General features: G+C 40.5%; 1 protein-coding gene across 22 annotated transcripts in view; it reads right to left on the reverse strand.

Moving 5' to 3' along the window:
• The window catches only part of cacna1aa (calcium channel, voltage-dependent, P/Q type, alpha 1A subunit, a), a 101,723-nt gene that overhangs the window by 69,796 nt on the left and 4,324 nt on the right, over positions 1-27,603 (reverse strand). For all 22 annotated transcript variants that reach the window (XM_058048757.1, XM_058048754.1, XM_058048755.1 and 19 more), the window contains exons 2-6: positions 14,356-14,461; positions 14,125-14,264; positions 3,787-3,878; positions 2,239-2,391; positions 1,983-2,170 (exon numbers count right to left, since the gene is read on the reverse strand). In XM_058048757.1, the coding sequence (XP_057904740.1) occupies positions 1,983-2,170; positions 2,239-2,391; positions 3,787-3,878; positions 14,125-14,264; positions 14,356-14,461 (679 nt within the window). The remainder of the gene's footprint in view (positions 1-1,982; positions 2,171-2,238; positions 2,392-3,786; positions 3,879-14,124; positions 14,265-14,355; positions 14,462-27,603) is intronic.

Below are 27,603 nucleotides of genomic sequence, written 5' to 3' on the forward strand. Positions count from 1 at the left end.
TCGGCTGCACGGTGGTCGAGTGGTTAGCACGCAGACCTCATAGATTGGAATCACCTCAGCTGCACGGCGGTCGAGTGGTTAGCGCGCAGACGTCATAGATTGGAATCACATCGGCTGCACGGTGGCGAGTGGTTAGCGCGCAGACGTCATAGATTGGAATAGTCTCGGCTGTACGGTGGTCGAGTGGTTAGCGTGCAGACCTCACAGCTAGGAAACCTGAGTTCAATTCCACCCTCGGCCATGTCTGTGTGGAGTTTGCATGTTCTCCCCGTGCATGCGTGGGTTTTTTCCGGCTACTCCGGTTTCCTCCCACATTCCAAAAACATGCTAGGTTAATTGGCGACTCCAAATTGTCCATAGGTATGAATGTGAGTGTGAATGGTTGTTTGTCTATATGTGCCCTGTGATTGGCTGGCCACCAGCCTAGGGTGTACCCCGCCTCTTGCCCAAAGACAGCTGGGATAGGCTCCAGCAGCCCCCGTGACCCTCGTGAGGAAAAAGCGGTAGAAAATGAATGAATGAATGAATGAATGCCAGACGAAGGCATCCTCCCAAAGATTTACTGACAGGCAAACAGATTGTCATCTTGATATTGGACTGCAGGTGACTGACTGGCTGTGCTGATGCAGCCTATCTTGTGACAAGCACGAGTGCTGACCCGATAGAAAATAAAGTGTGTAAAGCTCAGCAACACCACCAGGAACAGATCACCATGTAATCAACCTGACATCCTTTTTTCCCTAAAAAAAACAATAATATCTTAGAAGTACATTAAGAAGTTTGTCATTGATGGGCACCGTCTCTGTTTCTCTACTTCAGGCGGTGCGTTTGTTTTTACACCAGCACAGCAGGGGTGGGTGTTGGTAGCTCTGAGTTAAGAACCATCCTAAATTTTGCAACAGCAAGGAGGAGTCATTTGGAGATGTGAACTACACACAGACGAGAAAGAGAGTTTTACTGCAGTAGGGACACTATATTGACACTTACTATGGTACCCATTATGTCATTGGATGGTCATATCACCTCATACTTTGGTACGTGACAAAAAAAAATTAAGAAGTTAAAATTAAGTTTAAAAAAAAAAATTAAATAAAATTTAAATAAATTAAAATTATATTAGGAAAACAGGAAGTGAACAAATGTAACTGTTACTGATTGTAAAAGTACCAGATGGAGGGGTAGGATTTAATAAGCTTTGCTTAAATATGCCTACATAGGGCTGCGCGGTGGACGAGTGTTTAGCGCGCAGGCCACACACCTCGGAGACCCAAGTTCAATTCCACCCTCGGAATTGAAGTGGAGTTTGCATGTTCTCCCCGTGCATGCGTGGGTTTTCTCCGGGTACTCCGGTTTCCTCCCACATTCCAAAAACATGCTAGGTTAATTAGCGACTCCAAATTGTCCATAGGTATGAATGTGAGTGTGAATGGTTGTTTGTCTATATGTGCCCTGTGATTGGCTGGCCACCAGTCCAGGGTGTACCCCGCCTCTCGCCAAAGACAGCTGGGATAGGCTCCAGCACATGAATGAGCAAATGAATGAGTGAATGAATGTGCACTTGGGGGGGGGGGGGGGGTGGGGGAGTACAACAATGATTCTAGCACACAATAAAACTAAAATAAAGTAAAATTATTCCAACAACATGCATGCTAGGTTAATTAGCGACTCCAAATTGTCCATAGGTATGAATGTGAGTGTGAATGGTTGTTTGTCTATATGTGCCCTGTGATTGGCTGGTCACTAGTCCAGGGGTGTAGTCCCCCAGAAGACAGCTGGGATAGGCTCCAGCACCCCCCGCAACCCTTGTGAGACTAAGTGGTAGAAAATGAATGAATGAATATTTTCATAGTAAAACTGGCTAAAACTGTAGATTGAAATTTAGTTTTCATTTTAAAAGTAATTTAAAAATAATAATCATTTTGGTGAACAAAAAATAGTCCTCTGATGAAAAACCCAAATCCCGAGGTTCCCCGTGTACTCACATAGTACAGCAGGTCAGTCCAGCCCTCCATGGTGATACACTGGAAGACGGTGAGGATAGCAAAAAGGATGTTGTCAAACTGGGTGATTCCGTAGTTTGGACCCAGCCAGTACTGTCGACACGTGGTACCCTCCGGACACAACCGCGACGGAAGTTCCGTCCCGCATGGGAACTCTTCACGGATCTCCCCTGAATTTGGGTAATAGTATTTCATTTCATCTGTACAGGAGGGCGATGTCGAGGTTCAAATCCCATACCTGTGTGATTGTCAAAGCAGGTGGTGTGGAATTTGCCCATGTAGAACTCCAAGCCGATGATGGCGAACATGAGGATGGCAAAGAAAAGCAGGAGGCCAATTTGGAGCAGAGGAATCATCGCCTTCATGATGGATTTCAGCACCACCTGGAGGCCTGGAGGGCACATTGTGAATGGATATTTTAAACTACATTCACTAAATAATTAGGATTTCCCCAAAAATATGACACAGAATTATGACAGTGAATTAATTAACAAAACCATCAGTTAATGAGTTCCTTCTGCAAATTTGGGATTAGGATTAGCCGCACATTAACTTGTACACTGTGAGCCACTCAGTAGGACCCGGTGGAGAACATAAATGCAACATTTTGATGATACTAGGGTTAAACATGATTATTAATTTATTATTAATTTATTATTATTATTATCGTTAGCATTCTCGTTAGCGTTATCGTTAGCATTATCGTTAGCGTTATCGTTAGCATTATCGTTAGCATTAATGTTAGAATTATTGTTCGCATTATTGTTGACATTATTATTATTAATAATAATTGTTCATAATTATTAGTTATTATTATTAATATGAATTAATATTATTATTAATTATTATTATTATTAATTATTATTATTATTTATTATAAAAAATACTTTTACTTTCTGACATAAATGTGAGCACTCTTTAAGCACATTCAGAATATTATCAATATATGGCGATTTATTGAGGCCGGCAAAATGATATATTTTTTTTGCTTGTCGAATTTTAATCTCGCTCGACTTGTGACCCCGCCCCCGCCACCCCTGCCCCACCCACCCCACCCCGTCCACCAGTTTGTTAGGTGCACAAATGTTCCTCAAAAACCAGAGTATAATAGTCAACCTTTAAAAGTATTTAAAATAGTATTAGCTACTAGCATCAGCTATTAGTATTAATGCAACATTAATTATAATAATAATAATACATTTTATTTGTATATCGCTTTTCAGAGTACTCAAAGATGCTTTACAGTAGAGAAAAATAAATAAATAAAAATAGAGTTGAGTAAAAACAGAGTAAATGATGCATTATGCAAATGATGCAGACTGCTCAATGCCAAATAAGCCCCTCTACCTGCCCACACGCATAAACCAAAACTTTAAATTATTGTTATTTATTCTAAATTATTTAAATTATTTGTACAAATTACAGTTTATACTGTACATTGTTCATATTTGATGTAATCTATTTATTCTCCACATTATTATTTTTTATTTTTATTTTTATTTTTATTTTTATTTTTATTTTTATTTTTATTTTTATTTTTATTTTTATTTTTATTTTTATATTTTTATTTTTTAATACACGGGAGCCAGGCAACGACATTTCGTTGGCAATTTCACTGCTGTGTTATTGTGCAATGACAATAAAGAAAGTCTATGTCTATACAGTATTCAAATAAATAAATTAGCATAAAACTCAAAACGTTTCTCTGAGCTATTTTTTTTTCTGATGCAACGGAGAAATTTTAGGACAAGATAAAACTGGAAAAAAACAGAAAAAAAAAACTTACTGGGAATACCAGACACCAGTTTGAGGGGCCTCAAGACTCGGACTGCTCTGAGGGTCCGCAGGTCAAAATCGGAGCCCACGGTGGACAGGATCCTAAAGAGAAAAGGGACAAAATGGATATTTAAGCTAAGTCCAGCTGGTCGTACATGCAAACCCATTCCAAGTTATTCCAAGCAACTCCAAGGCATGGAATGTAAATCCTGCAGGGGTGTAGCTGATCAATAAAGGTGACGAGTGAAACCGGACAGTGGAGTGCATCAGGGCGTGAGAGGGGCAGCTTGATTTGTATCAGGGCTATAATTTGAAAAAACGGAGTAAGATGGAGTGATGAGGAGGACCGACAAGTAAAAGAGGGAAGAAATGGTCACATGGTTCTGACTCTGTCCATTTTTATTTATTAGGGGTTCACTGAAAGCAGACGGAGGTTGGGTCGAAGAATGTGGACGGCGGTAAACAAAATGGGCGCGTGTGCGTGGAGACACTAAAGATGTTCCCCCTGTGCCGCCAGACTTCCAGTCAGTCCCTCGTCTGACGCACGGAGTGAATCATCCTCCTTTCTCACTTCTCTCGCTCTCTTTTTTTTCATTCTGTCATCCTGACACGTTTCCGCTTTCCTCTTCTGTTCCAGTGACACAGCACAGCCTTAATCACTGCAGCCTTCAAAATAAAAACCGCTCTGCTTGGAATCGAACTAAAATAGCAAGTAACATGTACATACAGAGACGGGGTGGGGCCTTTAAAGGCTGCATTACGGTGACCTGAAAGTCCCTCCTCCTTTTCAGCGGAGGGGGGCTTCATCACTCAACGTAGCTATAGGGCCCTTGGAACGACATTGCGTGATATCAACTCATCATCAGAGGCCATCTTGAAAGTGAGAAGATCCTTGCTTGGTCACGAGGTAGCTTCTCACTACAGTGTACCTTTACAGTCCTTAATGTCCTTCAAGTATACTGCTTTTGTACCCTTGATACTTTCGTTTTATACCACTAACAGTATAAGCAGCATCTAGCTTGACTATATTAGCGTATGACATTTAACTTGAATGCAGTGATAGCCTTTAGCAAGACGACCATGCAAGAAAACCAACACGTTATAGTTATTCCTCGTTACTGTGCACAAATCATACTGTGGTTGAACACGGTCGACGCATTTTTAGCAAATTGTATGTATGTTTCGGCTAAATTAAGCATAAAGCATAAAATGGCTAAATGAACTATAATATATACAAGGCATTTAGAAGACTCATTCAAAGATGTAATGTTAGATCTAGCAACAGGCACCAGAATGTACTGTACAATAATAATATTAATAGGTCTACTATCTATTGGACTTTGGTACTACCTAATAATAATTTTATAAATAACCCAGTATAGAATAAAAAAAATAGATATAGAAAAAAAAATGTTTTGGCATTTTTGCCATTTTTCACGTCTTTTGAATGTGAATTATATGTGTATATTTGTTCATTTTGCCGTTTTTATGCTTGAAAATGGCAGATATGGCAGACCAGTAAACTGCAATTAATTATTAATTAACTAACTAATTAATTAAAAAACACGATAGAGTGAGGGCGCGATGTAGCGAGTGAACTTGGGATGAAAAGTTATAGAAAAAAATTATTAAAAGTTTCCACCAATATTTCTACTTCATACTAAATATTACTATATATAAAATAAAAGTGTTTTATACTAGTCAATTAATTATATATAAAAAAGGAAAAGCTTTTTAATTACAAAAATATTTTTCCATCTTACAGTTATAAATTATATTTTTAACATTTTTTAAAATATAATTTATAATTGTGAGCAAAAAATTTTAATTACAAAAGATCTTTGCTCACAATTATAAATTATATTTTTAACATTAAAAAAAATATAATTATATAATAATTATATTAACATTTTTAAAAATATAATTTATAATTGTGAGCAAATTTTTGTAATTTTTTGATTACAAAAAATATTTGCTCACAATTATAAATTATATTTTTAACATTTTTAAAAATATAATTATAATTATATAATAATTATATTAACATTTTTAAAAATATAATTTATAATTGTGAGCAAAACATTTTTGCAATTAAAAAGCTTTACATTTTTAAAATGTTAAAAACATCATTTATAATTGTGAGCAAAACAAATTGTAATTAAAAAGCTTTTCTTTTTTTTTTTTTTACCAAGATAAAACTGAGTCAGTGGAGGTTCTAAAGAAACAACACATGAATCCCCGTGGGTTTAATATGGTGGCGGTACATAGGAGCAGGTGCCTTTGAGGACAAGGCATCCCATAATTTCGGTCACAACCCACACAGCCTGTGTTACAGAGAATGCTGTTTAACTGAGAATTTACCTCTGTTATCCCTACAGCTGTGAGTAAGCATTAGTCTTACCTGGTAAGAAAATATACTGTATTGGATATTGATTAGGATAGCGTGCCAGTAAATGCTGACACAAACACCAAAGGGAATCAAACGTTTACTCTTTGGCACGATTCTAATAGGAACCTAACAGATGAGAGTGACTCAAAACAAAAGAATTGTGTTTCTAAACAGTATCCACTACCCTCCCTGACAAAACACCGTCAGGTCGATGAGGCACTTCCTCATTCACACCGTCGCCACGGTTACTCTGCCCTTTCTCATTCATAAGTGTTGCCATGGCAACAGCAACCTTGGCTCATTGATAGAATCTCCGCATCACCTTGGTAACAGAGCCAAAAGGAGGAGTCTTGTTGTTTTTTCTTTTGCCGCCGCCGTCTCTCCTGCGCATCTGAGCGACGTATGACACACACACACACACATATGACACACACACACACACACACACACCTACAGAACAGGTGCTGCCTGATCAGACATATTGGGAATACGTTTTTGGCAAATGCGGCGTAAAGTAGGTCATTCAATTACAGCGGCTAAAGTAGCCGCCTTTAATGGGTCTCCGAGAGGAGCGCTTCTTATTTGTATTCACGAGACTGGAACACATTATTAAAACAATCTTACATGCCCACCCGCCACCTGCATTCCTGCTGACTTCAGCTAAATGACGCTAATTAGCTGTGTCCACATTTGCTGAACAAATACGCTCTCCACTTATGTTTTTTTTTGTGTTATTATGATGGCCATTATGTATGCACTCTCATGTAGTGGATACAGTAAACCGACCTACTGTAGAACAATAAGATAATACGGTAATTCCTAGTTTAGCACAGTTAATGGAAAAATAATCATTTTATATAATTATAAAAAATAAATAAAATTAAAAAATTAAAAAAAAACTAATAATTTTCATAGGGCCACACAGCTCGGAAACCGGAGTTCGATTCCACTGTGCATGCGTGGGTTTTCTCCGGGTACTCCCACATTCCAAAAACATGCTAGGTTAATTGGCGACTCCAAATTGTGAGTGTGAATGGTTGTTTGTCTACATGTGCCCTGTGATTGGCTGGCCACCAGGGGGGCGTACAACAATGAATCTAGCACACAATAAAACTAAAATAAAGTAAAATTATTCCAACAACATGCATGCTAGGTTAATTAGCGACTCCAAATTGTCCATAGGTATGAATGTGAGTGTGAATGGTTGTTTGTCTATATGTGCCCTGTGATTGGCTGGCCACCAGTCCAGGGTGTACCCCGCCTCTCGCCTCAAGACAGCTGGGATAGGCTCCAGCACGCCCGCAACCCTTGAGGAAAAATCGGTAGAAAATGAATGAAATGAATAAACCAGGCTGCACAGTGAATGAGTGGTTAGCGCGCAGGCCTCACAGCTAGGAGACCCGAGTTCAATTCCACCCTTGACTATCTCTGGGTTTTCTCCGGGTACTCCGGTTTCCTCCCACATTCCAAAAACATGCTAGGTTAATTAGCGACTCCAAATTGTCCATAGGTATGAATGTGAGTGTGAATGGTTGTTTGTCTATATGTGCCCTGTGATTGGCTGGCCACCAGTCCAGGGTGTTGCCCGCCTCTCTGGGATAGGCTCCAGCATACGCGATAGAAAATGAATATTTTCATAGCTGGAGCATAGAAAACGTGTGTACCAGCTTCTAAATATGCTTTTTTAACATTATTAGAGCCGTTTAGACATAAAATAACACCCCTATAGTCACTTTCATACTTACATTTACAAATTTTGTACTAATAATAGCGACACAACAATTATGTAACAGAAAAAAGAGAAACAAAAGAGCAAAAATTGATAAAACAAAGCCACAAAAGGGAAGGGATTACTGTGGACATGAAGTGGGTTATAAGTTCAGTCATTCTTCATACGATGACTACAAAAACTGATTTTCACTTGAGTGGAAGGATGCCACTTGCTTTATTTTTTTACCCTTCATTGCTTCCCCACCAGTTGTATATAAAATAAGCTGAAGGAGGGAGATGCACTGTTAAGAATGGCTGTAAACAAAGCGTAATTGGACTAATAATCAATAGCAGGCATAAAAGACAACCGGCTTATTCCCAGGGCCAAATCACCCAGGCAATTTACAACAAGAGGAAAACACACACACACACACACACACATACACACTTGGGCCCGGAAACATGGTGAAATCAAACGGCCATCCAACAAGGTTGTAGAGTGGACAGCCCCCCCCCCCCCCCCCCATCCATCTATTCACAGTCATGTTAAGCGTATTCGTCTTTGAATGCGTGTAAAGAAAGCGGCCGCGAGTCCACAAGAGGTGGCGAGGAAACGACGAAAAGAATGTTTGAAGTGGAAATGCGCCGCGTTTGTCTGTGCACGTCGGTCAGCGTGCGTTATCAAAGGTACGGGCCAGAGGTGGGCGGAAAGGCCAAGCAGCTTTCATGTTCAAAAAGAAAAACACGTGGAGAAGATCACAAAGGTGTGTATGTGTTTGTGGTGTGAGAGCCCGCCGTTCAATTCCAGCCTAATGTGTCAAGGGGCCATAGATAAGTTACACAGTGACACTGTTTTCTGCAGGAAGAATACATAAAATTTCTAGCATTTCATTTAGGGCCAGGACGACGTGTCGACATCATCGATGACATCAAAAAAATAATATGTCGACACAAAAAATACTACGTCAACACAAGAACTGCAAAAAATAAAAAATAAACAAACAAAAAAAACACACAAGAACTGCATGTCGATGCGCCTACACTCAGAATTAGTGTTGGGAAAAAACGTTCATTTCAGTTAACAGGATCCTTCCGCTTCATTCAGTAAAAAGATCCGTTCATTTCAGTCAATTGGTCGTTAGCATGTGATCTCTCCCTGTGCATAGACCCGGTCAGTCAGTCGTGTTGAGTCGGTCCGTTCAACTCATGTTCACGTTCTTTCCGACTCAACAGCTCACCAACTAGTGCTGTGTCGTTCATGAACAAAACGGCCCGGCGGACTGAACGGGTATTTTATGGGCGGTTCAAAAAAGAACTAGTTCTTTTGACTCGTTTGTTCACAAACGCTACACCGCTACTCAGAATCAAAACATGGCGGCGGACGCGTTTTCTACCGCTTTTCCTCACGAGGGTCGCGGGGTCGTGCTGGAGCCTATCCCAGCTGTCTTCGGGCGAGAGGCGGGGTACACCCTGGACTGTTGGCCAGCCAGCCAATCACAGGGCACATGTAGACAAACAACCATTCACACTCACATTCATTACCTATGGACAATTTGGAGTCGCCAATTAACCTAGCATGTTTTTGGAATGTGGGAGGAAACCGGAGTACCCGGAGAAAAACCACGCATGCACGGGGAGAACATGCAAACTCCACACAGAGGTTGCCGAAGGTGGAACTGAACTCGGATCTCCAGCAAAAGAGTTGTGTAATGTCATAATTAATGAATTATAGGAGTGTATAAGTGACTATAGGGGTGCTACTTCATGCCTAGAGAGCTCTAATAATGTTTAAAAAAAACACATTTAGAAGGTTCATTCATTTTCTAGCGCTTATCCTCACGAGGGTCGCGGGGGTGCTGGAGCCTATCCCAGCTGTCTTGGGGCGAGAGGCGGGGTACACCCTGGACTGGTGGCCAGCCAATCACAGGGCACATAAAGACAAACAACCATTCACACTCACATTCATACCTATGGACAATTTGGAGTCATGTTTTTGGAATGTGGGAGGAAACCGGAGTACCCGGAGATTGCCGAGGGTGAAATTGAACCCTGGTCTCCCAGCTGTGAGGTCTGCGCGCTAACCACTCGACCGCCGTGCAGCCCTCACCACAATTAATTTATCACAAATTATTTTCAACCCATAAGGATTTCCTATTTAAATGTCCTTTTCCCACCTCTTCTGTCGCAGTCTCGCTCTCGATTTTTATTTTGTGCCGACACGTCGTCAGTTGCCCTTGTTTTTGTTTAAAATGTGACGCTGCATCAAAAGCCTTCAAGCAACAGTTTGGATCCAGCAGGACTGTTCACAAAAGACTCCATGTGGAGTGGTCTATATATAGCTTTAGAGTAGGCTGGGGGTGATTAAGTACCAACAAGCGGCTTTAAAAAAAAGACGGATAACAAATGTCCTTGTTGCTCAAGATGTTTTTTTTTTTTTTTTTTAATATTATTTTCAATGTGTTTTTGTGTTGAAATGTAAGCGTAGCATGCTATATTCCATCCTAACTGGAGATAAAGCAACCTGAACTCCATGAGAAGACCACTGCTAGGATGTACTTCATGGAGGACATGCTGAACATATGCTACGGACCCCCTGCAAAGGAAGCACTTCATTTAGCCACAGTGCCTCAATATGTCACAGTCAATATTTATTCCCTGAGAGTGGACTCAACTGTGAGAAGATATAAACCTTCACTTTCATCAGTATTATTATTATTATTTTTTTTTTACAGTTACAGTAGTGAAGAAAGGTCAGCGTCCGGTCATAAACTGTACACCGGTACTCAAAAGCTCCACCTCACTTACTGACACTGTAAAATCCTACAAATCCTCGTCCATGAATCTGACTATATGCTGCACTATGCATGTGTCACTCGCTTTGGGATGAGCTCAGCCTCATGATTGGTTCTATTAAAGCATAAGGACACTCTGCTCAAGTGACAATGAGAAAGCTTTACGTAGAAAATGAGAACATTAGACACCAGTTAGGAGAGTGCGTGGTCAATAAGGACGATAATGTATAAACACGGTAACATATACATTGTAGGAGCCATTCATACTAAAATAATACAAGGCTGGTTTTCCATGGGGGAGGCATAAAGGTCAAGAAAGAAACCATTACATTTAGGAGAGGAGATAAATCCTCACCGCCCGTGTGTTTGCCGTCATCTATGAACCACGGCGGAGGTGAAGTTCTGGTTATATAAGGTTTCAGACTAGGATTATCTCATGATTTTTGCACAGCACTGTAATCAATGAAACACTAAAAATCTATTTGGTTCTCAAATTTGGACATTGTGCCTCTAAATATATATGTAAGTGTTATATAGAGAGTTAAGATCGTAGGCAGACAAACCATAACGGTGATTGCACATCCTTAAGGGATAATGGGGGGAAAAAAAAGCTACTGCATCTTTAAAAATATCACTAATCACTTGTTTATTGCAGTTTTTTTTATTTACTTATTTATTTAGGAATCGAACATGTCTGTAGCATAGAAAACTTTTTTTATGACCTTCCAAATACTTTAACATTAGACTAGACATGAATACAGAATACAGTTTAACATTATTAGAGCCCTCTATACATGATATAACACCCCTACAGTTACCCTTTACACTCCTATTACCTAATATAGTATTTGAGGTAATAAAAGAAAATAAGACATTTTGATGATTAAGTCTGGTGCTTGTGTGTCTCGGCAAACAGAGTATCATTACTGAGAGACCAGTGTAGAGTACTGCATATCATCACAATATCTTTGAATGAGTCTTCCGAATGTCTTATATTTGTATTTTGGTTCATTTAGCTAGTTAAGTTTGAAAATACTCAATTTAGGCTTAAATGTGCATTTTTTAAAAACTAACAATATTCAACCACAAAAGAGCAAGACAAGGGATAATGGAAAAAAAAATGTACTGCGTCTTTAAAAATACATACAATCACTAATCACTACTTATTTAGGAATTGAACATGTCTGTAGCATAGGAGACCTCTTTATGACCTTCAAATTACTTTAACATTATTAGAGCCCTCTAGACATGAAATAACACCCCTATGGTCACGTTTACAGTCTTATTAGCCAACACAATTGACATTATAAGTGAAAATAAGACATTTAAAGTGACATGCGCGGTGTTTTATTACTATACGTTATGTCCTTTGTGTGTTCTGTGTACAGTTTGAGTGACTTAGGAGTTATTTTAGGTACTATAGAATCAAACACACAAAATTGTACTAGTTGCACCCCCCTTCACCTTCTATGTCTGTGTCCCCCCCACCCGTGTCCCCTTCCTCTCTGAGTGCACTGTATTGTCGTGGCATTTGTTCGCTGCCCAGGCTGCTGGCTGCCTGCGGATCTGCTCTGTGATCTGACTGCTGCCTTGCTCGGGATGGGGCCATTCATTAGAGAAAAGGGCACAGGCAGCAACACATGCGTGCACACAACACACGGGGTAAGACTCGACAGCTGATTTTGACCTCGTGTATCCGTAACAACCTGTACATTATATATTATTATGATATATTTATGCTACCGCTCAAATGTTTGGGATCACTTGCAAAACAATTACATTTACAATTAATTAGATGATTTTCAAAAGAAGGATCTCCATTTTTGCATAGAGGCCTACTATCAACAACTGTCAGTCCTCTGCATCAATCTTTTGGTATGGCTGCTAATCCAAGTTCATTATTTTATAAGGCTAATACAGTAAACCTCGAATGTATCGGATTCAATTGTTCCCACTGGTTTTGTCCGATATAAGCGAAATCCGTTATATGCGTATACCGGAAAATGTCAGTTTTACGCATATATCGGATTTATATCCGGTATATGCGTAAATCGGATTTTATCCGTTATAAAAAGGCACTTCCTTGACTATGTTTCCAATGTACCTGGACGCGCAGGCAACGCTGCAAACGCTGCAAATGACGTCGTATAGCGGCCTGTCACGATTCGGCGAATCGGAGCGCCACGATGCGGCCATCCGATATATGCGAGGGAAATTTAATGGAAATGCATTGGAACGAGACTGGAGATTTTGTCCGAAATAGGCGAAATCCGTTATAAAAAATCCGATATATGCAATGAATTTTTATTGGAAATGCATTACAGAAAAATCGATTCTTTTTTATCTGTCCGTTGTGAGCGAATTTCCGATATATCCGAGTCTGATATATCCGAGGTTTACTGTAGATTATTAGAAAACCCATCGAAAAATCTAAACTGAAACTAAAATCTCTTACCATGCTGTTAACTACTCCCTTCAGAGAGCAGCACAAACTGGGTCTAACAAGGACATAAAAACGGCACAACTGTGCAAGAAGACAAATATCTGAGAGTGTGTAATTTAAGGTCATCACCTGGCAACTGCACTAAATAGTACCCGTCAAACACCAGTGTCAGTATCAAACAGTGAAGCGGCGACTTCAGGATGCTGGACTTCATAGCAGGACTTCCAAGAAAAAGCCATATCAACAACTGTCAGTCTTCTGCATCAATCTCCTGGTACGGCTGCTAATCCAAGTTCATCATTTTATAAGGCTTATAGATTATTAGAAAAGCCATCTAAAAATCTAAACTACAACTAAAATCTCTTACCATGTTGATAAACTACTCCCTTCAGAGAGCAGCACAAACTGGGTCTAACAAGGACATAAAAACGATGCATATAAACATGTCACCTGGCAGCTGCACTATATAGTACCGGTCAAACATCAGTATCAAACAGTGAAGCGGCGACTTCGGGATGCTGGACTTCATAGCAAGAAAAAGCCATATTTCAGACTGGCCCAAAAAAAATTCCAAGTGATCCTAAACTTTTGAGCAGTTGTGTATATCGTATAACCAAAGCCTGGAAAGAAAAACACATTTTCATGCATTTCACAAACAATTACAATTAATTAGATGATTTTCAAAGAACATTTTTGCATTAGAAAACCCATCTAAAAATTTAAATTAAAACTATAATCTCTTACCATGCTGTTAACTACTCCCTACAGAGAGCAGCACAAACTGGGTCTAACAAGGACAGAAAAACGATGCATATAAACGATGTCACCTGGCAGCTGCACTAAATACTACCCGTCAAACACCAGTATCGGTAGTGTCAGTATCAAACAGTGAAGGATGCTGGACTTCATAGCAAGAAAAAGCCATATCTCAGACTGTCCGAAAAAAAATTCCAAGTAATCCCAAACTTTTGAGAGGTAAAGTATATGTCGTCCAAAATATGACTTGCCACTTACCCTGTGAGCACCACCACAAAGTCCATGACGTTCCATCCGTTCCGAAGATACGAATTCTTATGGAAGGCGAACCCCAGAGCCAGGATTTTTATACCGGACTCAAAACAGAAGATCCCAATGAAATACGGCTCTGTGTCATCCTGAGGAAAGAAGAAACACACCAACAAGGTCAAGGTAAGAAGGAAACTACTTCGTTGTAGACTTACTGTATATTGTGTTTGTTGGTCTTACCAGGCGTTCAGACAGCGGCGTCTTATCGCCATCGGGCAAATGTTGCTCCAGGGCCAGGACGATGCAGTTGGCAATGATGGTGGCGAGAATCATCCACTCAAATGGAGTGAGGGAAGGAAGTCAAGGAAAAACAACAAAGCAGTATTTCCTTTACAATATACTTCCTTTAGTAGGACAGTAGTTGGATTTCAGTGCTTCTCAAATTGGGGGTCGTGAGAGGTGGGGGCACTTTCAGTATTACTGCAAACAGGATAAGCGGTAGAAAATGAATGAATGAATTTGTTTATCGAAGTTATTTATTTATTTACTTATTTCGGAACGTGATAAGTGAATTTCCACAAAGATTTCCTTATTTAGAAAATGGGAAAAAAAACAATTTTTTAGAGTACAGGAAACCGTATGAATACAGTTTTTAACTTAAAAATAAAACAAAAAAAAACTACTGCGTCTTTAGAAATATGACTAATCACTTGTTTATCGCAGTTATTTGTTTATTTACTTATTTAGGAATCGAACATGTCTGTAGCATTGGAAACCTCTTTATGACCTTCAAATTACTTTAACATTATTAGAGCCCTCTAGACATGATATAACACCCCTATGATCACGTTTACAGTCTTATTAGCCAACACCATTGATATTATAAGTGAAAATAAGACATTTAAAGTGAGTTTTATTACTATATGTTATGTCCATCATGTGTTCTGTGTACAGTTTGAGTGACTTAGGAGTTAATTTAGGTATAAAATCACAAACACCAAAATTGTACTTGCATCACAGTAATCAGGAAAAAGCCGAAAAGCTATTTATGACCTTCCAAATACTTTTTAACATGATTAGAGCCCTCTAGACATGAATACAGAATAGTTTTTTAACATTATTAGAGCCCTCTATATGTGATATAACACCCCTACAGCCACCCGTTACACTCCTATTACCTAATAAAGTAGAGGTAATAAAATAAAATAAGACAAAAGTAAGACTGTTATTAAGTCTGGTGCTTGTGTATCATTAGTGAGAGACCAGTGTAGTACAGTATATCATCACAATATCTTTTTCAGTCTTCTGAATGTTGTATATTTGTTCATTTAGCGAGTTAAGTTTGAAAATAGTCAATTTAAAGACAAACCTGCCAACATGTACACATTTTTTGTACTCATGCATTTTGAGAAAAAATGGGAAACTGATGAGGAAGTGATGAGAAAGTCATTACAAGATGAAGAGCAGCGTCTACCACAAAGCACACACGCACGCCCGGGCCTTGGCACGCTGTGGTACAACAGCATGCCCACACACTGAGTGAGATTTATTGTGACATCACCATTTGGCTCTGTGTGCATAACGTCTTAAGGCTAGTCAGGGAGGGAGACGGATCGAGAGAGATGGACTAAAAAAAAAAAGAAGAAAGACCTCTAAATGAGTTTGTCACGATGACTTTTCAGTGCGCATACACTCGCCCCTGTGTCTATACTCTATACAGAGTATTATTACTGAGAGACCAGTGTAGAGTACTGCATATCATCACAATATCTTAGAAAATCATTTTCTACCACTTTTCCTCACGAGGGTCGCGGGGGGTGCTGGAGCCTATCCCAGCTGTCTTTGGGCGAGAGGCGGGGTACACCCTGGACTGGTGGCCAGCCAATCAGAGGGCACATATAGACAAACAACCATTCACACTCACATTCATACCTATGGACAATTTGGAGTCGCCAATTAACCTCGCATGTTTTTGGAATGTGGGAGGAAACCGGAGTACCCGGAGAAAACCCACACAGAGATGGCCGAGGGTGGGATTGAACTTGTGTCTCCTAGCTGTGAGGTCTGTGAGTACCCGGAGAAAACCCAGGCATGCACGGGGAGAACATGCAAACTCCACACAGAGATGGCCGAGGGTGGAATTGAACTCGGGTCTCCAGCAAGAGAGTTGTGTAATGTCATAAATAATGAATTATAGGAGTGTATAAGTGACTATAGGGGTGCTATATCATGTCTAGAGAGCTCTTATAATGTTAAAAAAACACATTTAGAAGGTTCATTCATTCATTCATTTTCTACCGCTTATCCTCACAAGGGTTGCAGAGCTTGCTGGAGCCTATCCCAGCTGTCTTCGGGCGTAAGGCGGGGTACACCCTGGACTGGTGGCCAGCCAATCACAGGGCACATATAGACAAACAACCATTCACACTCATATTCATACCTATGGACAATTTGGAGTCGCTAATTAACCTAGCATGTTTTTGGAATGTGGGAGGAAACCGAAGTACCCGGAGAAAACGAGGAGGACATGCAAACTCCATACGCAGAGGGTGGAATTGAACCCTAGTTTCCTAGCTGTGAGGTCTGCACGCTAACCACTCAACCGCCTCATGAAATAACATGATTTATTAATTCATATATTTTTGAGAAACAGCTGACTGCGCTGGTGTACCTAATGTTGTGTCCAATGAAACAAAAAAAAATCCAAACTAGTCAAATTATGTGACTAGTTCCTATCACCTTATTTTTATATGCTCCTTTTCGTTGGGAGCAACCATTCCCATAGTAGAGGGGGGAGTCGGCATAAATCAAATATACTATATGTGCATTTTGCCATACAAACGTCTGCATGATCGGGTTTCCTTTTCCTGCACTTCCGATTTAAAAAGGAAACACAAGAAGCCGCTCCAGGTGTTAATAGTCTGGTCCGAGCTTATAATGCGTTTGACGGCCCTCAACAGGCGCACTTCACTGGGACGCTGAGGGCACCACCCAATTAGCCTGTATGATGTTCTCCGTCTTTACGCTGCCACTTCTCAGTGCTCTCACACACACACACAAAAAAAATCCAGCACATGAATAAATGACTCTCACTTTGCCATAAACCTTCAATAATGAATTGCTTCCTGCGCCTTCCTCCCTGGCTATATATAGCAGCAAGGAAAAAAAGCAAGGGAAGAATCCGAAGTGAGGGAGAAGAGAATATGCTGCTGTCGCTTGATGTTTCTTTGTCTTGCTATTTCACTCCTGTGTGTGTGTGTGTGTGTGTGTGTGTGTGTGTGTGTGTGAGAACGTTTACACGGTTATGGGGACGTTGGTAGGTCACGAAGGGACTAGCCAGGCGCTCGAAATGTTCTCCGGATGACGCAATCAAGAGCGCGATGATGTCGTTGCGACGCCCCTCTTTGCTAACATTCCCGGCTCTCTGTAATATCGTTTCCTTTCCCCACCTGCCTTTTTTTTCCCCCCCAACTGTGTGTGATTGTGTCATTGTGTGTGTGGGTCTAGAATGGAGGGTGGGAAGGAGGGGCTTTGTTTTGTTTCTTCATTCATTCATTCATTCATTTTCTACCGCTTTTTCCTCATTAGGGTCGTGTGGGGTGCTGGAGCCTATCCCAGCTGTCTTCGGGTGAAAGGCGGGGTACACCCCGGACCGGTCGCCAGCCAATCACAGGGCACATGCAGACAAACAACCATTCACACTCACATTCATACCTATGGACAATTTAGAGTCGCCAATTAACCTAGCATGCATATTGTTGAAATAATTTTGCTTTATTTTAGTTTTATTGTATGCAAGATTCATTGCTGTACGCCCCTCCCCCAAGTGCACATTCATTCATTTTCTACAGGCGAGAGGCGGGGTACACCTTGGACTGTTGGCCAGCCAATCACAGGGCACATATAGACAAACAACTATTCACACTCACATTCATACCTATGGACAATTTGGAGTCGCTAATTAACCTAGCATGTTTTTGGAATGTGGGCGGAAACCGGAGTACCCGGAGAAAACCCACGCATGCACGGGGAGAACATGCAAACTCCACACAGAGATGGCCGAGGGTGGAATTGAACCCTGGTCTCTTAGCTGTGAGGTCTGCGTGCTAACCACTCGCCCACCGTGCCTCTTGTTTCTTTTTTTTTTTTCTTTTAATTGTGGAAATTGTTTTAATTCTGTAAAGCACTTTGTGTTGCATGTCTTTGCAGGAAAAGTGCTATACAAATAAAGTTGATTTGATTTAATCCCCGAACTGGCTCATTTATTCCACCTGCTCATCGTTTTCTCCCTCAGTCTCATCTTCCTGTCTTTCCTTCGCCGAGCTAGGCCCCATCTATCATCTCTATCTCTATCACGCCATCTCCGTTCAATATCTAAAAAAGAAGGAAGTAGATGCAATGTCAGCAAATGCAGAGGCAGCCAGAACCACAGTGGGAGTGGATATTAAAGAGGAAAGGGGACGTGCATACAGTATGGAGTTCAAAGAAAGAAAGTGACCTGTGGGCATAGACATGATTGAATAGAGCAGAGAGGGTTGGGGGGAGGGGGGGTTGGGCATAAGAGCGCTCGGATGCGGGATAACGCAAGACATAGGGGCGTGAGAGTATTGCGGTATTTTCTTCTCCTGAGCCGTGTGGAAAGTAGGTTAGTGGCGGAACACACACACACACCGACTGTATAAAAAAAAAAAAAGGAGGGTGGGGGGGGGTGATATGGTGAAGACCGGGAGGGAGATGATACATTATGCTACATGTGCCGCTGTGTGTAATCGCTGCACAAGTCCATCTTTTAGAAACACTTCACACATTGACGCCGACGCCGCACCAGCATATGTGCAAACGCTGCATTTGTCACACAAATGGGAATTTTTTCATCCAGATACAAGTCGCAAACTAGCACAAAAAAAAAAAAAATTACAAGTTGCATCATCGGCGAGAGTACTCACAAGTGACGTTGCACTTTTTTTTAATCATCAATTTGCTGATTGAGGCGACATGAAATAAAATAAAATAAAATGATGTGCTATATATATCACTACATTAACAGTTATCGATACAGTTTTAACATTATTAGAGCCCTCGATACATGATATAACACCCCTACATCACACAGTATTAATCCATATTTCTTTAACGGATAAACCTTGAAGGAGATCCCTGGTGCACAGCCATCTCAAGGATTTTGAAGGGGGGGGGGGAGGGGGGGGGGTGTAATTTTGAAACTCTGACCTTCCTTGGTAGGATATACGTATAATAATGTCTCTTTTATCGGAACGTGATAAGTAGATTTCCTTATTTAGAAAATTTAACATTTTCATATTTAGAGCACAGGAAACCCGTTTACCTTATCAATACAGGTTTTAACATTATTAGAGCCCTCTATACATGATATAGCACCCCTATATTACACAGTATTAATTCATATTTCTTTAACAGACAAACCTTGAAGAAGATCCCTGGCGCACAGCCATCTCGAGTTTTTCCAAGGGGAGGGGGGTAATTTTGAATTAAAATTTAAAATTTTCCTTGGTTGAATATACGTATAATAATGTCTCTTTTATCGGAACGTGACAAGTGAATTTCCACAAAGTAGATTTCCTTATTTAGCGCACAGGAAACTTACCTTATCAATACAGTTTTTAACATTATTAGAGCCCTCTATACATGATATAACACCCCTACATCGCACAGAATTAATCAATATTGTCCATCGGACAAACCCTGGTGCACAGCCATTTTGAGGTTTTCCAAGGGGGGGTGGGAGGGTGAGAGGGGGTAATTTTGAAACTCTGACCTTCCTTTTCAAAAGTCTTTCCTTGGTTGACTTGGCCATAAGCTTTAAAACCGTATTACTTAGCCTCCCCTTCATCTGCAGGTTTCTGAAAGTGGGCTGCAGACTTTTTGGAAGCTGCTTCACTCTGGACCCGAGGTCACTTTGTGATGAGCAAGCAGCCTCGGAGCCTCACGATGGAGGATGGCGTATTGTGAAACTAATAACGTTTGTTACTATTCGCATTAACGCCGATATGACAACGTACAAATGACAAGCTGTGCATGTTTGGGCCACACATAATAACAGTATAATAACAATAATAACACGATAATACCGTTTTCCCAAAAGGTACATATATATACCCTTCAGTAACCTTGACAGTCCTGCCGCCATTCATGCGCCATTTGGCCATTCAAGCACACACACACACACACACACACACACACACACACACACACACACCAACAATATCTTCCACTTTACTACACATCCCAACCAGTCTGCCAATGGAGGTCGGACCAGCTGCTACCCATTGGGAAGCCGCCAGCATTCATATCAAGCACGGCCATTTTCTGCTATTACACAACCCGAATCTTCAAAATGTGTGCCAAGGGAAAATCTACTGTTTGCTCCAAAATAGACGAGAGACAAGACGAGTTCTTTGTCAACAGTGGGAGATACAGCTTTAGCAAAACTTGCATGCAGAGACACGAATCAATACAACCTGAATAGACAGATTCTAGAGGAAACGTCTGATAGTTAATATAGGAAAGCACATAAACGAGGGAAGAAGGGTTGAGCTGGATGGAGACAATGAAGGGCAGACTCACATGTCCAGATGCTCAAGGTTATTTAAATCGGGTGGTAAGCATGTGGAGGACTTGTTTTGGAGTCCAAAGCCTTCTAGCCTTGAGTGCCACATTTGTATTTAAGCATAAATGCCTATGGATTTTAGTGCATTATTATGGATGGATGGAGAGATAGAGAGATAGAGATAGATGGATAGATAGAGATAGAAATAGAGATAGATGGATATATGTATAGAGATAGAGATAGCGATAGATGGCTGGAGATAGAGATAGCGATAGATGGCTGGAGATAGAGATAGCGACAGATGGATAGAGATAGAGTTAGAGATAGATGATAGAGATAGATGGATGGAGATAGAGATAGATGGATGAGATAGAGATAGATGGATGGAGATAGAGATAGCGACAGATGGATAAAGAGAGATGGATGGAGATAGAGATAGCGACAGATGGATAGAGATAGAGTTAGACATAGATGATAGAGATAGATGGATGGAGTTAGAGATAGAGGGATGAGATAGAGATAGATGGATGGAGATAGAGATAGAGAGATAGAGTGATAGAGATAGAGAGCGATAGAGAGATAGAGAGCGATAGAGATAGAGAGCGATAGAGCGATAGAGATAGAGAGAGATAGAGCGATAGAGATAGATAGAGCGATAGAGATAGAGAGAGCAATAGAGATAGAGAGATAGAGCAATAGAGATAGCGATAGAGATAGAACGATAGAGATAAAGAGAGACAGATAGAGATAGAGAGAGAGATAGAGAGAGAGATAGAGAGCTAGCTAGCTAGCTAGCTAGCTAGATTTCCTTTGTCATTGCACAACACAGCAGTGAAATTGCCAACGAAATGTCGTTGCCTGGCTCCCGTATAATAATAAATAATAATGTGGAGAATAACAACAAATAATTTAATTATTAATTAAATTAATTTAAATAATTTAGAATAAATAATAATAACACAAAACATTTTAAGTACATGCCCCCACTTCTTATCTATTGCGGTGTGATGAATAAAGCAGAGATATTCATTTTCCCTGCTATTACTGCCAAATATATATTGTATAATAGTCAAAACAAATATTATTTTTCCCAAAATGCTACAAAGATATAATGAGCACACCGGCACCCTGTTTTGGACTGCACCGCCCAACAAATTGGAGCGCCCGAAGGCCAGTTTAGCCCCGCTTGGCCTCTCTCAGAAGGATTTAGCATCAATCAGTACGTTATAGCCCTTGCAGGCGCCCTTCCTCTGCTTTTTCCTGTATATCCTATACTGCATACGATATGTTGGAGCCCCGCCTGGGCCCTGCATGCCACTGCCGCTCCCTCATCAGCCCAAATACTGCTGAAGTGGCACTTTTGGAAGATGCTGACGCTGGTGTGTGTGTGTGTGTGTGTGTGTCCAGTCTCAGCCAGGCATGTTTCTTTACATAATCTTCAACATTCATGTGTCAGCGTCTAACTTGTGTATTTACCTGTTTTTCTCTGACTGTGTGTGTGTGTGTGTGTGTGTGTGTGTGTGTGTGTGTGTGTGTGTGTGTGTGTGTGTGTGCCAGCACAGCATGGCGGAGTGCACATTTTTGTCTAGTATCAGCCGCAGCACGTGACCAAAAAAAGAACACAGGCATGAGAAAATCAATCCATCACAGACTCTCTCCCTCCATTTCTTCTCTCATCACGTATCCCGATACCTCGAAAATAGCTCTGCACCACGTCACCCCCCCCCCACGCCACCCACACAAACAAACACACACATTAGAGAAACTAGCTTTACAATGTAAAAAGTGAATTACTACAGGAATGAAAAGGTTGTATTAGAAGCGATTATACGCGTTTATTTTTTGAATGCATTAAACTATGAATTACAGTGTAAAATAAGTATTTCATAAGTCCTTTGTTTGGCTGCTAAACATATTTAATGTTTGTGGTGTACTTGTATGAAAACGCCCATTTCAGTGTTTCATCAGAAATATTAAAAAAAAAATTATATTGCGGTCAACCTTGAATGCCCTCAATGTTTCCCGTCTCACGTAGGACGGTTGTGGAATGGCACAAATGTGTATTTCAGGGGTCTCAAACACGCAAATGTGGCTCGCAGGACACTAATTTGAGGCCCCCGCCTTATATATGAAAGTTTAATGTTAGTGCGGCCCGTGCAAGTTTGATACGGATGCTGTATGGTATCATGTACCCAGAAAAAATTATTACGTTTGATTAATGTTCATGTTAAAGGTTAAATAACTGTTAATAGTTATCCTCACTATCCGTGTGGAAGTGGTAAGTTTTTGGCTATGTAAGTTTAAAGGAAATAACTTGAAGGCTACCGTTTAGGTCGCAAGATCTCTCGTTTGTGAGTTAGCATGTGTCTCAAGACCCTGCAGTTGCGCAATATGTTGTAAATAAAAAAAGTATAAATGTGACTATAGTCGTGTTTTGTCATGTCTACAGGGCTCTAATAATGCTTTGTTCATTTTAATCTGAAAAAAATAATTTGTCTACCCACCAACTATATGTAGTTTAAGTGTTTATTATTATATTTATTTATGACTGATTGATTTATTTTCTTTTTTCTTGATTTGTTTATTTATTTTTCATCTTATTTTGTGCAGAAAAATAAAAATTAAGATATTGTGGAATGTTTTATCAGAGCTTTTATTGTAGAAAATTGGAACCCAAAGCACTGAAAAAGTTTGTATATTATTTTGTTTTTAATAAATGGGTTTTTTGGTTTTTTTTTTTTGGAAAACCCAGCCATGCCCAGACCCTAGCTCCAGTGGCCCACAGGTAAATTGAGTTTGAGACCCCTGGTGTATTTTAAGAAAACACACACACACACAGTGTATGACTGTGATACTTTCAGAATCTGTTAAAATTTAAAATGCATTTCTAGGTGACATTTCTACACATTTACTTTGTGATATTTGAGATTATTAGAAGACGTGGGGCGAGTGTGCGTTCGTGTAAGACCCAGTGCCCGTAGGGACTATGGCTACGGATCAATTCACACATTTATTACCAGACAGTCAAAAGCTATGAAGTAGGCATATTGAAACCTTGAGGGCACACACACACAGTACGCACACACACACACACACACAAAAAACCCAACAAGACTTGCAGCTGTCAGGATCAAAACACCTCCGCAATGCTTAAATTAGCATCACAAAAAACGAATGCAGGAAGGACAAGATGTAGTGGCGAGGAGAGTGAGCGGGACGGCGGTGGCAGGCGGGGGTGGGGAGGGGCAGAGTGATGGATCAGGTTGGGCGCCAGAGAAATAAAAAGTGCAGGTAGAGAGCGGGAAGGGATGGTGACAAAGCTCAGGGCCTAATAATCAGAGACAGAGGGAGAGAAAAAAGGGGCCGGGGGTGCATTGATTATAAATTTACATAGAATTTAATGTAGTTATTTACAAATGGATTATTTTTTTCCAAGTGTTTTTGTTGAACCTGAAAGCGTCCTGCGCCACAATGGTTGGGGATCCCTACTCAAAATGAGAAAGCATACCCTGGTCGGAATCTGTCTGTGGTGTCCGAACATTATGCACACAGACTGAATCACAAACTTGCAAATTATTATTTTTTTCATTGAACCTGAAAGCGTCCTGCGTCACGATGGTTGGGGATCCCTACTCAAAATGAAAAAGCATAACCTGGTCGGAATCTGTCTGTGGTGTCCGAACATTATGCACACAGACTGAATCACCAACTTGCAAATTATTATTTTTTTCATTGAACCTGAAAGCGTCTTGCGCCACAATGGTTGGGGACCCCTACTCAAAAAGAAAAAGTATACCCTGGTTGGAATCTGTCTATGGTGTCCCAACATTATGCACACAGACTGAATCACCAACTTGCAAATTATTATTTTTTTCATTGAACCTGAAAGCGTCCTGCGCCATGATAGTTGGGGACTCCTGCTCAAAACGAAAAAGCATAACCTGGTCGGAATCTGTCTGTGGTGTCCCAACATTATGCACACAGACTAAATCACAAACTCAAAAATTATTATTTTTTTTAATCGAAAACAGTTTTTGTTCAAGCACCTTTCTTTCCAAAAAAATATAAAACCAAGGTAACAAAAGAAAATGATGCTTCTAACAGGGCATGGATCCTACAGCGAATCCACCTATCATACATCTTTCATCCATCTATTCTTTTAATGTATCCATCATCCATCCATCTATCCTGACATGCATTAATCATGCATCTATCCCTCACTCCCTCCATCCATTTGCACTACACACGCTGCAAACGTGACAAAACAACCTGATCAATTTCAAAAAGGAAATGAGGTCCTGTTTTCGTTAATATGCTACATTATTATAGATGACTGAAAGGCGGAATGGGAGACCAGCAGCAAGAAGCTATAAGCACCAACCCATATGTATCAATACACACAAACTGAGCTCACACAACTAAAACTGACGTCAAGTCTGAGTAGTTACAAACGGACACTTGCAAGCTGCAGAAAAAAAAAACAATAAATTATTTAGATTCTGCAGTAAACATAGATCCCGGACTCTCTACGTCCAAAAAAAAAACAAGCAGCTCTTTCTCGTTGCCTTTCTTCCTGGGTGTGACTGCTGTTCACCTACAACCTGTTTTAATACATTTACTGTGGACACCGTGACCCAAAACATTTCAGCAGATTGTTCAAATCATCTGTTTTTTTATGCGTGGCGTAAGCATCTTGACTTCTTCTCCATTTACAACAGCCGGGGGAGGGAAAAAAAAAAAAACACTAAATGTACATAACCCGATGACGCACACGCACCATATGGTTTGCATACACATTCACACATAATACATACTTGCACAAAATAGATACGTATGTAAATAACCACACACAAGGTTTACAGGAAGTCCAGGCTATGACGGCACGTATGGATTCTACAAGGTCAAAAGGGGAATTTGGGGTCACATGTCAGCAGGAGAGATGATGGGGGAAGGCTTTTGTTTCCAAGGTCCAATGGGATGGCCTATTTAGTTTCACCAACTCCCTGAATGCGACACCATATGGTACAGTAAACCTCGGATATATCGGACTCGGATATATCGGAAATTCGCTCACAACGGACAGATAAAGAACCAATTTTTCTGTAATGCATTTCCAATAAAAATTCATTGCATATATCGGATTTTTTATAACGGATTTCGCCTATTTCGGACAAAATCTCCAGTCCCGTTCCAATGCATTTCCATTAAATTTCCCTCGCATATATCGGATGGCCGCATCGTGGCGCTCCGATTCGCCAAATCGTGACAGGCCGCTATACGCCGTCATTTGCAGCGTTTGCAGCGTTGCCTGCGCGTCCAGGTACATTGGAAACATAGTCAAGGAAGTGCCTTTTTATAACGGATAAAATCCGATTTACGCATATACCGGATATAAATCCGATATATGCGTAAAACGGACATTTTGCGGTATACGCATATAACGCTAATATTTCGCTTACATCAGGCAAAACCAGTGGGAACAATTGAATCAGATATATCCGAGGTTTACTGTACTTTTAAGTCAATTACAAAAACTGTACTACCACAATTATTATTATAATTTAGGAGCTTCTCCAAAACGACTTAGGAATATAAAAATATTATACAACTAAGATCAGTGAGAGAGCCATAAAAAAAAAAACATGACTTCATCGTTATTTATCTGGTGGTCTCTAGTGTGCAGAGTCAGTACACAAATTTAAAAAGGCTCTGAATGAGTCCACTGCGACCCGTGCATCTGGTGTATTAAGACATATTTCTCAATTTCCATTCAAACTGCTGACTCTTAAATTATCTAAACAACATGGGGTCTGGTCAGTGGCTGTAAATGTCGTTGCTTGAAATACAGCAGACATTATTTCCTGGGGATTACAATGAGCCATCAGGATACTATTAGAAAGCAATCAAATGCACATTTTACAAAGTACAATTTTGAGTAACGGTTAATATATGGTTGATGAAAAGGTGTTAAACGCACACTGCGGCACACACTTAACAACACGGAGACGACCTTGGGATTGATAAGGTATCATCATCAATCACTTTTTCTTCTCTTCAAACATCATCAAGGTTAGTTCTCAAACCAAATAAACACGCAGAGCAGCTATACGCATCTCAAAGATGTGATTCTCACAAAACTGTTGTGTCGAGTTGCATAAAACTGCATTAATGTTGCATGCAATAAAACTAAAATAAAGTAAAATTATCCCAACAACATGCATGCTAGGTTAATTGGCGACTCCAAATTGTCCATAGGTATGAATGTGAGTGTGAATGGTTGTTTGTCTATATGTGCCCTGTGATTGGCTGGCCACCAGTCCAGGGTGTACCCCGCCTCTCGCCCAAAGACAGCTGGGATAGGCTCCAGCACCACCCGTGTGTAGGTTATTGTGTGTAGTGTTATGATAAGAATTATTCCACAATCACTATATCTACTATATTGAATAATACAAGTTTAAAGTCTAAAAAGTGGTTAACGCACAGGCCTCACAGCTAGGAGACCCAAGTTCGATTCCACCCTCGACCATCTCTGTGTTTTCTCCGGGTACTCCGGTTTCCTCCCACATTCCAAAAACATGCTAGGTTAAATTGGCGACTCCAAATTGTCCATAGGTATGAATGTGAGTGTGAATGGTTGTTTGTCTATATGTGCCCTGTGATTGGCTGGCCACCAGTCCAGGGTGTACCCCCGCCTCTCGCCCGAAGCCGACAGCTGGGATAGGCTCCAGCACCCCCCACGACCCTCGTGAGGATAAGCGGTAGAAAATGAATGAATGTGCACTTGGGGATGAGGGGGTGTACAAAACAGGAATTATTCTATTACAACATTTTCCATACAAAGTACAAAAATGTGTCTCGCACACAATAAAACTAAAATAAAGTAAAATTATTCCAACAACATG

Source organism: Doryrhamphus excisus, chromosome 15, assembly GCF_030265055.1.
Source record: "Doryrhamphus excisus isolate RoL2022-K1 chromosome 15, RoL_Dexc_1.0, whole genome shotgun sequence".
Taxonomy (NCBI): Eukaryota; Metazoa; Chordata; class Actinopteri; order Syngnathiformes; family Syngnathidae; genus Doryrhamphus; species Doryrhamphus excisus.